Source organism: Ipomoea nil, unplaced genomic scaffold (genome assembly GCF_001879475.1).
Source record: "Ipomoea nil cultivar Tokyo-kokei standard unplaced genomic scaffold, Asagao_1.1 scaffold3321, whole genome shotgun sequence".
In the NCBI taxonomy this organism is placed as follows: Eukaryota; Viridiplantae; Streptophyta; class Magnoliopsida; order Solanales; family Convolvulaceae; genus Ipomoea; species Ipomoea nil.
Window position 1 is genome coordinate 6,574,494 of NW_017619749.1, and position 10,931 is coordinate 6,585,424.

A 10,931-nucleotide genomic window follows, 5' to 3' on the forward strand; every position below is an offset into this window, starting at 1 on the left:
AAGGTAATAGTTAATCATATTTTATTATTTTAATTTCTACGCAGTGTTTTCTTCAATCCAGTTTACATTATATTTGAATATAATATTCTTTATATAACTGATCATGTTGAAGTGAAGGCTATGTGGGAGGTTGACAGGTAAATCACCTTCTGTCAATAATGCTTTTAGTTTAATGAATCTGAACTTCTTTGTGGTAGGATCATGGTAATAATGGTAGTAATCTTAGATGTTTACTGTATACAATCATTGTCTGTTATTGAAAATATAGTCCTACGAGTGTGAACATTTGTTAAGTGTTTGCAGGATAATACAAGGTTGAGGTTAGATTCTAATATTTATGGTTTTTCGGTTCATCTTGAGACTCGTCTATTATGTTTGGTTCGGTACTACGATGTATATTCCTGTCTCATGCTATGCAAGTTGTTTGCAGGACTGTTCGATCTAGCTCTTGCCCTTGGTAAACTAAGTGCACTCGCAACTAGGATTGATCCTTTGGTTGGTGATCTTTTATCTGCTTTGCAGGTGACGGTACTTCATCTTATGTTTCTTTTTTTGTTTCTTTTCTTTGGTTTTAACTTTCAAAATCTAATATTGTGGTGATATCGCAGCAGGCTTCAGATGTTGGAATTGGTGAAGCTATTTTGACCGCTTTGAAAGGAGTGATCAAACATGCTGCCAAAAGTGTGAGCAGTGCTTCTAGAACACTTGTAGTTACATAGTTTTTCTCTATCATTCAAATAAAAAAAAAATACTCTGTGTTTGTGGCCTTCTTTTCCTGTGAAATTACCTCTAAATTTGTTTCTTATTGACAGATTGTTGATGCTCTTTACTATAACCCTTCATTTACGCCGAGCATACTGCAAAAGCTTGGTGTTGCTACAGAGATCTTCAATCTTTGTTCCATATGCTATACAACAAACTAAAAAAAGTGGAGCTCGGGCTAATTCTAAAAGGTAGCAATATGTTGGTCTTGTAGTTCTTGTGGAGAGATGTAAAAGGCATAAGAAAAACAAAGCTACGAGAAGTGATGGTTTCTAATTCTTGCCATGTTGGTATTGCAGGGAGTATGAGAAGAAGGTTTGCTGCTTGGGCTTGACATCATTGCTCAGTCTTCCTGCTGATCAAATGCCAGCAGCTGCCTTTGATGGCATTTTTTTAAGGCCATTCTTGACCTCCTTGTATGCACAAGGAGCAACTTGCTGGTAAGTAACCATTTTATTTTTTTTATTCTATGTTTTTCCCATACTGGTTTTTCTATTTGTTTCATTTGCACTTTAGATGGTATATTCTGATTATTCTCTTAATGTTTGATATCATTTTCTACCTTCTATATCTTCAGAAGCTGCAAAGGCAGAGGAAGCTGAAGATGAGGTTGAGATGGATGGATTTCGAAGTGATGATGATGACGATGAGTCTGATAGAGAAATGGCAGATGATGACGAGGATGGAGATGAAGCTGACAGCCTAAGGCTCCAAAAGTTGGCAGCAAAGATAACAGAATTAAGAGACAAATTGTATCATACCCATCTAAGCATCTTGTTCCTGCTTGTTTTCTGTTCATTTCCTTTGTGAAATTAACATCCATCTCTATATGCTTAAACTTTGTGGTTTTCAGGCGAGTGCTTTCCGCTCTAATGATGACGAGGATGACTCATCTGATGATGATTTTTGTGATGATGAAGAGTTGCAATCAGCCATTGATGAGGCGGATCCTTCTGTTTTCTTTGTTGATTCTGTCAAAGGTATGCCTGCCTATTTCATCCTTTTGGGTTAATTAGTTTTTGCTATACTGTGTGATAAAATGTTTTGACCTTGTCCTTTGCTGAAAAACTAAAACCACAGCAGGTTTCCTTTTATTTGGTTCAAGTACTATTAATAGGTATATGATTTCAAGTGTGCTCTTTAGTTTAAAAAGGATTTTCAAGTGTGCTCTTTAGTTTAAAAATGATTTTCAAGTGTACTCTTTAGTTTAAAAATCATTTTCAAATGTGCTCTAGTTTAAAAATAATTTTCAATTGTGCTCTTTAGTTTAAAAATAATTTTCAAGTGTGCTATTTAGTTTAAAAATGATTGTATATCCGTGATGCTGGTTTTTGTGAGGACAATATTGGTGCTGGTTGGATCGGCAGACAAGGGATAGCATTGGCTTTACATTCTGTGGCTGATGTGCTTGGAACCAAAGATCTTCCTGTTGTTATGACTATCCTAATATCACGAACACTGGTAATCTTTTATTTTGTTGTTATACACAAGGTTTACATGTTTGCTATGGAGTTGGCATCCTAATGTGCTCCTTCCTGTTGAACGGGCTATGTATTATAATTACATGCTTTAAGCTTGTTCTTTATGCTTATCGCGCTCTCTCTCTCTCTTTCTCTCTCTCTCTCTCTCTTTGAAATACTATGAGAAATCTGGTTGATTCATTTAAGTTTATAATAGGTGTCAATATTCTTTTGTAGGCTTACTTCATTTACTTCATTTATTTTTTGCCCTAAAAAGAATCTCTTCATTTGTATACCAAATTTTCTAATATTTAATAATTATAGCAGAGAAATTCTTCCAAGAATTATTATATGTAAGGAACTAAGTATAATCTATTAATTATACATAAAGATTGTTTTTATTATTGGTGTTGTCGTTTTTGGAATCTGTTTCGCATTATTACAAGCATTGGTAACAAGTATTAAGAATGCAAGATTGTTGAGCTTTGATTGCATGGTTATGTGAATTTCCTTTATTATCTGCATGGTCTTATAATTGGATCTGCTGAATTAAGAGAGAAAGCAGCTTTGGGACGTGGAGGGTTAATTGAAGTGCCAAGTGAGCAAGCATTAAATGAGTTTTTCATTCCAATTACACGGTATGACCGTATGAGCTGTTACTATAGTTCTACACATTGCTAGTTTTGACCAGAGGCTATTAAAAGGATTGCAACCAACAAAATAAGCTATACACATTACGTTGCCTATTTATGGTATGCAGTGAACTATGCCCTTTATTAGTGCATCAACTATAAAACAGTCCTCTAATTGTCTGAACTTTTGGCTCACCAGTGTAAGGCCATTCTAGATTGCTTGTTCATGAATTGTTATTTGGTGTAGGCCGTTGATCCGTATGATAGGGGACAGGTTCCCATGGCAAGTTAAAAGTGCAATTCTCTCAACTTTGAGCATCATAATACGTAAGGGTGGGTTGGCCCTAAAGCCTTTTCTTCCCCAGCTTCAAACAACATTTGATAAGTGTTTGCAGGATAATACAAGGTTAGCTTTTAATTCTTATGGTTTTTCGGTTCTTTTTTAGACTTGTTTATTTTGTTAGGTTCGGTACTACAATGTATATTCCTAGCTCATGCTATGCAAGTTGTTTGCAGGACTGTTCGATCAAGTGCTGTCTTGCCCTTGGTAAACTAAGTGCACCCACAACTAGGATTGATCCTTTGGTGTTGCCGTGTTGGTGATCTTTTATCTGCTTTACAGGTGGCATACTTCATCTTATGTTTTTTTTTTCCTTCTCTTTTCTTTGGTTTTAACCTTCAAAATCTAATATTGTGGTGATATGGGCAGCAGTATTCAGATGTTGGAATTCGTGATGCTATTTTGACTGCTTTGAAAGGAGTGATTAAACATGCTGGCAAAAGTGTGAGCAGTGCTTCTAGAACACGTCTAGCAACATAGTTTCTCTCATTAAAAATAAAAATACTAGGTGGTTGTATTTTTTTTTTTTTTTTTTAAAGAAGAAAGGAAATACTTCAAAATAATATACTGTTCCAGACGGCGGGCAAAACAGAAAAGCTTCTCTTTTTCGCTAAATGCCAGACTGAATCAACCCAGTCTTGTCTCTTGGATCCAGTGGTTCTATCAAAATGGTAATTTCAAGCATTGCCATTTGGGTGTTCTCTCGATTCATTTCTCTGGCGAATTGGTTGATGGTTTGGTTTGGGCTTGAAATGGGCAGATTTGATTCATTCTGCTTAAAAACTGGCAAGGATAGACTCGTTTGGCCAAGTATTACACCCCCCTCGAGGAATCCGAGAAGCACAAAGTCGAAAACATGTTCTTTCTATGATATCTCGATACATTTGTGTCATTAATGCTGAGTTTTAACATTTGATCTGGTTCTGGAGGTTCATCGGTTGGTCATGAATAGAGACCCCAAATTCACCAACTTTGTGGAGCTGAGGGTGTTAGAACTTTTTTTTTTTTTCACAAATCGTTCTATTTCCTCATGTAAAACTTTTCATGCAATGATAAGATCTGTGCTGTGTGTTCTATTCCTTTCAAAGTTAAGAAGAGGCCATTGATTCCTTAAACTGTACTGCCAAAGATGCTCTGATTGAATACTGACTCTGTTGATTGTGGTGAAGAGCGGAATGTGAAGGAAATAGTTAATTGTTTCTCACCTGCTAGTTCTCTTCACAGTTCTACTAACTAATCCAAGAAGGAGATGAGATAAAACATACTGTTAATCCCCGAGGGTGTCGTTTTGAAGACACTTTTACAGAGTATGAGAGTGAATTCTTTGGTTCTGCGGGATTGTAATGGCGTGTAGTTGATGTTTTCCTTGTCAGTTCCGAGCACACAAGATAATCTACTTATCTACTGGCAGTATGCTGGGCTATTTTTCTCGCTGTATGTTGATATGACGGACAACGAGTTGGCTTATTTGGAGTGCATCCACTTGTTTGTGGAGATACTGGATCACTTCTTTAGTAATGTCTGCGAGTTAGATTTGGTTTTTAACTTTCACAAGGTATGGTTTGTCAGTCTTTCTCATTGTGAATCTCTGTATTTTCTTTTACTTCTAGTGTATTTATATGCTGCATTGTTTTCCTATGAAGGTATATCTAATCTTTAGATGAATTCGTTCTCGCTGGGGAGCTCCAAGAAACAAGTAAGAAGGTGAGATTAATCGCAAGAAGAAGGATTTTTCTCGCGCCTTATCCTTGTTCTGGTGAAATGTACTTTGCATAGATTTTGCAGAAAAAATGGATGTTTGATTTCTTCTGGAACTGCAGGCTCATAGAGAGGTTGAATGAATTGGAGAAGTTGGAGTAAAGATTGATGATCCATGATGGCCAACCTTCATCCATATTCCAAAGTATGCACCTTTTTCATTTGCTCCCCTTTGATCTTTCTGAACATTTAGGATTATGCCTGCTTCTGTTTGAGACTTTGAATCTCTAGAATTTCTTTCGATTTTACGCGTAAAGAAGATGGATTGAGTGTTCATGTCATAGGATTGAAGAAGACATTGTGATTGCTGGGTCATTTCCTCCCCCTATTCATGATTTAGTTTGCTTCTGAACTTTAGATAGAGAGTGCTTTATATCCAGTGCCTTCAATGCACATGCTTTGGGAGCTTTAGCAGAGGTTGCTGGACCTGGTCTTGATGCCCCCATTGGTACCATCCTTCCTGCTTTACTCACTGCAATGGGCTATACTGATATGGTAGGGACCTAATTTTTATGCCATAATGCCATTTACTTGGTTTCGTCTTTCACATCATTTAAATTTGAGTCATTGCTTAAGTTGATTTGTGTTTTTTTTTCATTGCATAATTTGCATGTGTCATGCTTTCACCTTGAAAATAACGGAGGTTCAAAGTCTCGCCAAGAAAGCAGCAGAAACTGTTGTCACTGTAATTGACGAGGAAGGTATCAAGTCTTTGCTGTCGGGGCTTCTCAAAGGAGTTGGAGATATTCAGGCATGATTTATTGTTTTGAATAATGATAATGTGACTTTCTTTTCTTTGTTTTGCATTTTTTAGCTAACACTATTTAAGTTTTATTCTTCCAGGCTTCAGTCAGACAAAGTTCTGCATACTTTATTGGATATTTTTTCAAAAACCAGTGATCTATATCTTGTTGTTGAGGCTCCAAATGTGATATCCACCCTGATTATTTTACTAAGTGATTCAGGCATGATTTATTGTTTTGAATAATGATAATGTGACTTTCTTTTCTTTGTTTTGCATTTTTTATCTAACACTATTTAAGTTTTATTCTTCCAGGCGTCAGTCAGACAAAGTTCTGCATACTTTATTGGATATTTATTCAAAACCAGTGATCTATATCTTGTTGTTGAGGCTCCAAATGTGATATCCACCCTGATTATTTTACTAAGTGATTCAGATTCAGTTACCGTGACGGTTATTTTGATTCGTTGCATGACATTTATACAATGCACTTCAATGTACTAGTTTATCTTACCATGCTCTTTTACAGGTTGCTTGGGAAGCGTTGTCTAGTGTGATAAGTTCAGTTCCTGAAGAAGTTCTTCCTTCATATATAAAGTTGGTTCGTGATGTATAGAAACATGCCGGGAGGACCAGTTCTAATACCTGGTTTTTGCCTCTGGAAAGCTCTTCAACCTGTGCTTCCTATTTTCCTCCAGGTATTCCTGCTTATCTTTTGTTTGTGAACTTAATGTTTACATTGAAAGAATCTCTTCATTTGTATACCAAATTTTCTAATATTTAATAATTATCGCAGAGAAATCCTTCCTAGAATTATTATATGTAAGAAACTAAGTATAATCTATTAATCATACATAAAGATTGTTTTTATTATTGCTGTTGTCGTTTTTGGAATCTGTTTCACATTATTACAAGCATTTGGCCACAAGTATTAAGAATGCAACATTGTTGAGCTTTGATTGCATGGTTATGTGAATTTCCTTTATTATCTGTAGGGTCTTCAAGTGGATTTGCTGAATTAAGAAAGCAAGCCGATTTGGGCCTTGGAGAGTTAATTGAAGTTACAAGTGAGCAAGCATTAAAGGAGTTTGTCATTCCAATCACAGGGTATGAGCTGTTACTATAGTTCTACACATTGCTAGTTTTGACTATGAGACTATTAAAGGGATTGCAGCCAACAAAATAAGCTATACGTGGTCATTACGTTGCCTATTTATGGTATGCAGTGAACTATTCCCTTTATTAGTGTGTCAACTATCAAACAGTCCTCTACCTGTTTGAACCTTTGGGTCACCAGTGTAACGCCATTCTAGATTACTTGTTCATGAATTGTTATTTGGTGTACTCCGTTGATTCGTATAAATAGGGGACAGATTCCCATGGCAAGTTAAAAGTTCAATTCTCTCAACTTTGAGCATCATAATATGGATGGGTGGGTTGGCCCTAAAGCCTTTTCTTCCCCAACTTCAAACAACATTTGTTAAGTGTTTGCAGGATATTACAAGGGTAGCTTTTAATACTTATGGTTTTTCTGTTCTTTTTGAGACTCGTTTATTCTGTTGTGTTCGGTACTACGATGTATGTATATTCCTAGCTAATGTTATGTAAGTTGTTTGCAGGACTGTTCGATCAAGTGCTGCTATTGCCCTTGGTAAACTAAGTGCACTCACAATTAGGATTGATCCTTTGGTTGGTGATCTTTTATCTGCTTTACAGGTGACATATTTCATCTTATGTTTTTTTTTTTCTTTGGTTTTAACCTTCAAAATCCAATATTGTGGTGATATGGGCAGCAAGCTTCAGATGTTGGAGTTCGGGAGGCTATTTTGATTGCTTTCAAAGGAGTGATAAAACATGCTGGCAAAAGTGTGAGCAGTGCTTCTAGAACACGTGTAGTAACATAGTTTCTCTCTATCATTCAAAAAATAAAATAAAATTGGTAGTCGTAAATTTTTTTAAAAAAGAAAATAAATGCTACAAAATAATATACTGTTCCGGACAGCGGGGAAAACAGAAAAGCTTCTCTTTTTTCTCTGAACGCTGGACTGAATCAACCCAGTCTTGTCTCTTGGGTCCAGTGGTTTCTATCAAAATGGTAATTTCAAGCATTGCCATTTCGGTGTTCTCTCGAATCATTTTTCTGGGAAATTGGTTGATGGTTTTGTTTGGGCTTGAAATCGGCAGATTCGATTCATTGTGCTTCAAAACTGGTAAGGAAAGACTCGTTTGGCCAAGTATTACACCCCCATCGAGGTATTGTGTTCACCAACATTGCAGGAATCCACAGGTTGATTTGCAAGCTCAGGATTGTGCTCATAGGATTGATCAGAAGAAGGAATTTCAAGGGTTCCGTTTTTGCACCGAGGTTTATTCAGTTTTATCTTTAATTTTTTAACACAGCATGGACATAAATTAATATTCATAAATTATAATTCAATGTGCAGATACTATCGAAGGAAAAGGTGATTGAAAGAGCTTTTAAGAAGCTTGCACTTCATGCTTTGGTTATCCAGCAAGGAACGCTGGCAGAGCAAAAAGGTAAGGTTTCTCATGGTTTTGCCATTTTTGATATATAGCTGCAATCTGTAATAACTAATTTCTGAACAATAAGGTTTCTCATGCTTTGGTTATCCAGCAAGGAAGGCTGGCAGAGCAAAAAGGTAAGGTTTCTCATGGTTTTGCCATTTTTGATATATAGCTGTAATCTGTAATAACTAATTTCTGAATATATCGAGTGCCAGCTAAATTTGTAAAATATTTGCCCAAGTGCTCTATTAATTTGGGAATTTGCTGACCAAGCTTTTCAACAGGAGGGGTCCTGCAATTTATGTGAACATTTTCTCTGGTGAAGCAACTGCAGAATTTCCTTCTACATTGGAAACAGCAAGAGGGGTAGTGAATTTTATTTGTTAACTCTTTTTTTCTTCAACTCCAATTTAATATCTTGATGTCCTGGTTTTTCTTGTTGTTATATATATATATATATATTAATTTCTCTGCGAAAGGTGGTTTCTGCAGATCTTAGCAGATGCTATGGGCCTGGGGAAACTGTAAGTAATCCAGCCTTTTCCAGATCAGTATCAATGTTTTTCCCATGAGCTTGAAAGTGTATTTATTCTGTTCATTTGGATCTATGCGCATTAGCCAGTTTTGAACTGTCATTTAGGATGTGGAGAGTAGCATATTCCATGAAGTTGATTGGCATCGAATTGTAATGGATGAAGCACACACCATAAAATCCTGGAGAACTATGAGTGCTAGGGCTGCATTCACATTGTCTGCACATTGCAGGTGGTGTCTCACTGGTACTCCACTTCAGGTATGTTTCCTCATCAAAGTCCCCATTTATCATATTTCCTAAAAAGATGAGGCTTTCATAGGACTTACTTAATGATGTCCTCACTAATTGCTGCAGAATAATTTGCCAGATCTTTACAGCCTTCTGTGTTTCTTGCATGTTGAGCCATGGTGCAATTGGGCATGGTATGTCTTATATATTACTAACTGTATATATACATGCTAATAAGTTTAACTGAACTAGATTATTTAAATGTTTGCTATCTTTTAGGTGGAATAAGTTAATACAGAGACCTTATGAGAATGGTGATCAGAGAGCATTGAGAAACTGATCAAGGCAATTCTTAGGCCATTAATGCTTGCTTAGGAGAACAAAGGAAACAAAGGACAAGGGAGGTAGTTCATTGTCTCTTTTTCTAGTTTTCTTGAAAACTCAAAGTTTACTTGAGAGGCAAAGCCTTGAATTAGGCCAATTCTTGTCCTGCCACCAACTTACATCCAAGTCATTGAGTGTGAACAGTCGGAAGCAGAGTGCTATTTCTATGCTGCCCTCTACAAGAAATGTAAAGTAAGATTTGCAGCCCCTGTAAGTAACAGCATTTTCAAGGGTTCTTTCAGATTATTCAGACATGTGGTTCGAAATCTGATATGCATTTTTGGGACTGGGAACTAACAGTTTCTTGTCGATGAACCAGGTCCAGAAGCTGCAAAGGCAGAGGAAGCTAAAGATGAGGTTGAGATGGATGGATTTCAAAGTGATGATGATGACGATGGGTCTGATAGAGAAATGGCAGATGATGATGAGGATGGAGATGAAGCTATGATCCGAGGATAAGCAGAAAGGTTAGTATGCATTTTTGTGTCTTGCATTTCATTTGTTGACATTAATTTCTGAATCTAATACATGGTGAAAATCTCTATTTCAGATTTATGTCTGAGAACGAGCAGCCCCATTTATTTCAATGGCAGAAATGATGAGGAAGTTTGAATCTAGTACAAGTCAGATGTCAATGCCACACATGAATTGTTCCATGTCACATGTAAATACAAATAACTTGCTTAAAAGTTTTATTGTTTTTCTAGTATGTTTTCTTTAAAAATTTGAACTATTTTCCAGGATGGTATGGCTGGATCATTGCAGAGGAAGCCTAAGCTTACACTGAGAAGGCCTAAGGATCCTGAACTTTTGAATCAGCTCAACGTTACTGTCCAATAAAGCTTATGAGCTCAGCTCAGCCCATAATCTACTATTCTAACTCTATTTTTCTTCTCCTTTTCGTTCTAATATTTATCAATTTCTTTCTTTTTATTCTATCCCCCCTTTTCTCATCTTAATTTTCTTCTTCTCTTTCCCATCTTCCTTATTCGTTTCTCTCTTTCTTTTCTTCTTTTTCCTTCATGTTCTCCATCCTTTCTCACTCACCCACTCTAATTCCCATCCCTTCTCGATTTTTCTTTGTTGACCTTCTCTCTCTCTCTCTCTCAAGAAGTGACTCCCGACGGGGAAGCAATTTGGTATGTTTTGCTCCATCTGCATAGTATTCTACTGTTGCTTTGGGGGTTATGATTCTTATTACATTTTGCTAACTTCTCAGGGATCTGGTGACAAGCAGTCAGCTGTTCATGGTTCTGTTTCTGTTGTAATATCAGTTCTCAAGGATCCCATAAGAAGCTGTCCTCACTTCAAGGTTTGCTCCACTCTGTGAATATCAATTTTGTTTATACAATTTGGTTTGTCTCAATTACGTTTCACTGACAAAGCCAACGTAGTTTCACTGATTGCTGAGATTATTTAACGGGAGCATGCACCCCTCAGCCACAAAAAATAACTTCTCAGAGAACAGCCCAACAAACGGATGCTAAGAAGCACCAGACAGCTAAATAAAATAGCAAGTATGATCAGGAACCCCTCTGCATTAAAGTCAGCAACCCAATCACAA

General features: G+C 36.7%; 1 protein-coding gene across 1 annotated transcript; it reads left to right on the top strand.

Moving 5' to 3' along the window:
* The first annotated feature begins 5,060 nt into the window (after positions 1-5,060).
* Positions 5,061-6,484, top strand: LOC109169854. The gene is made up of 5 exons (XM_019318741.1): positions 5,061-5,097; positions 5,368-5,447; positions 5,596-5,703; positions 6,010-6,147; positions 6,224-6,484. Exons 1-5 carry the CDS (start codon positions 5,061-5,063, stop codon positions 6,308-6,310), a joined length of 450 nt encoding a protein of 149 aa, XP_019174286.1. The 3' UTR covers positions 6,311-6,484.
* The last annotated feature ends 4,447 nt before the right edge of the window (positions 6,485-10,931 follow it).

Coding starts and splice junctions, on each gene's coding strand:
- LOC109169854 (XM_019318741.1), top strand. CDS start 5,061: ATGATCCATGATGGCCAACCTTCATCCATATTCCAAA. Junction 5,704..6,009: donor AAGGAGTTGGAGATATTCAG/GCATGATTTATT, acceptor TTATTCTTCCAG/GCGTCAGTCAGACAAAGTTC. Junction 6,148..6,223: donor CAGATTCAGTTACCGTGACG/GTTATTTTGATT, acceptor GCTCTTTTACAG/GTTGCTTGGGAAGCGTTGTC.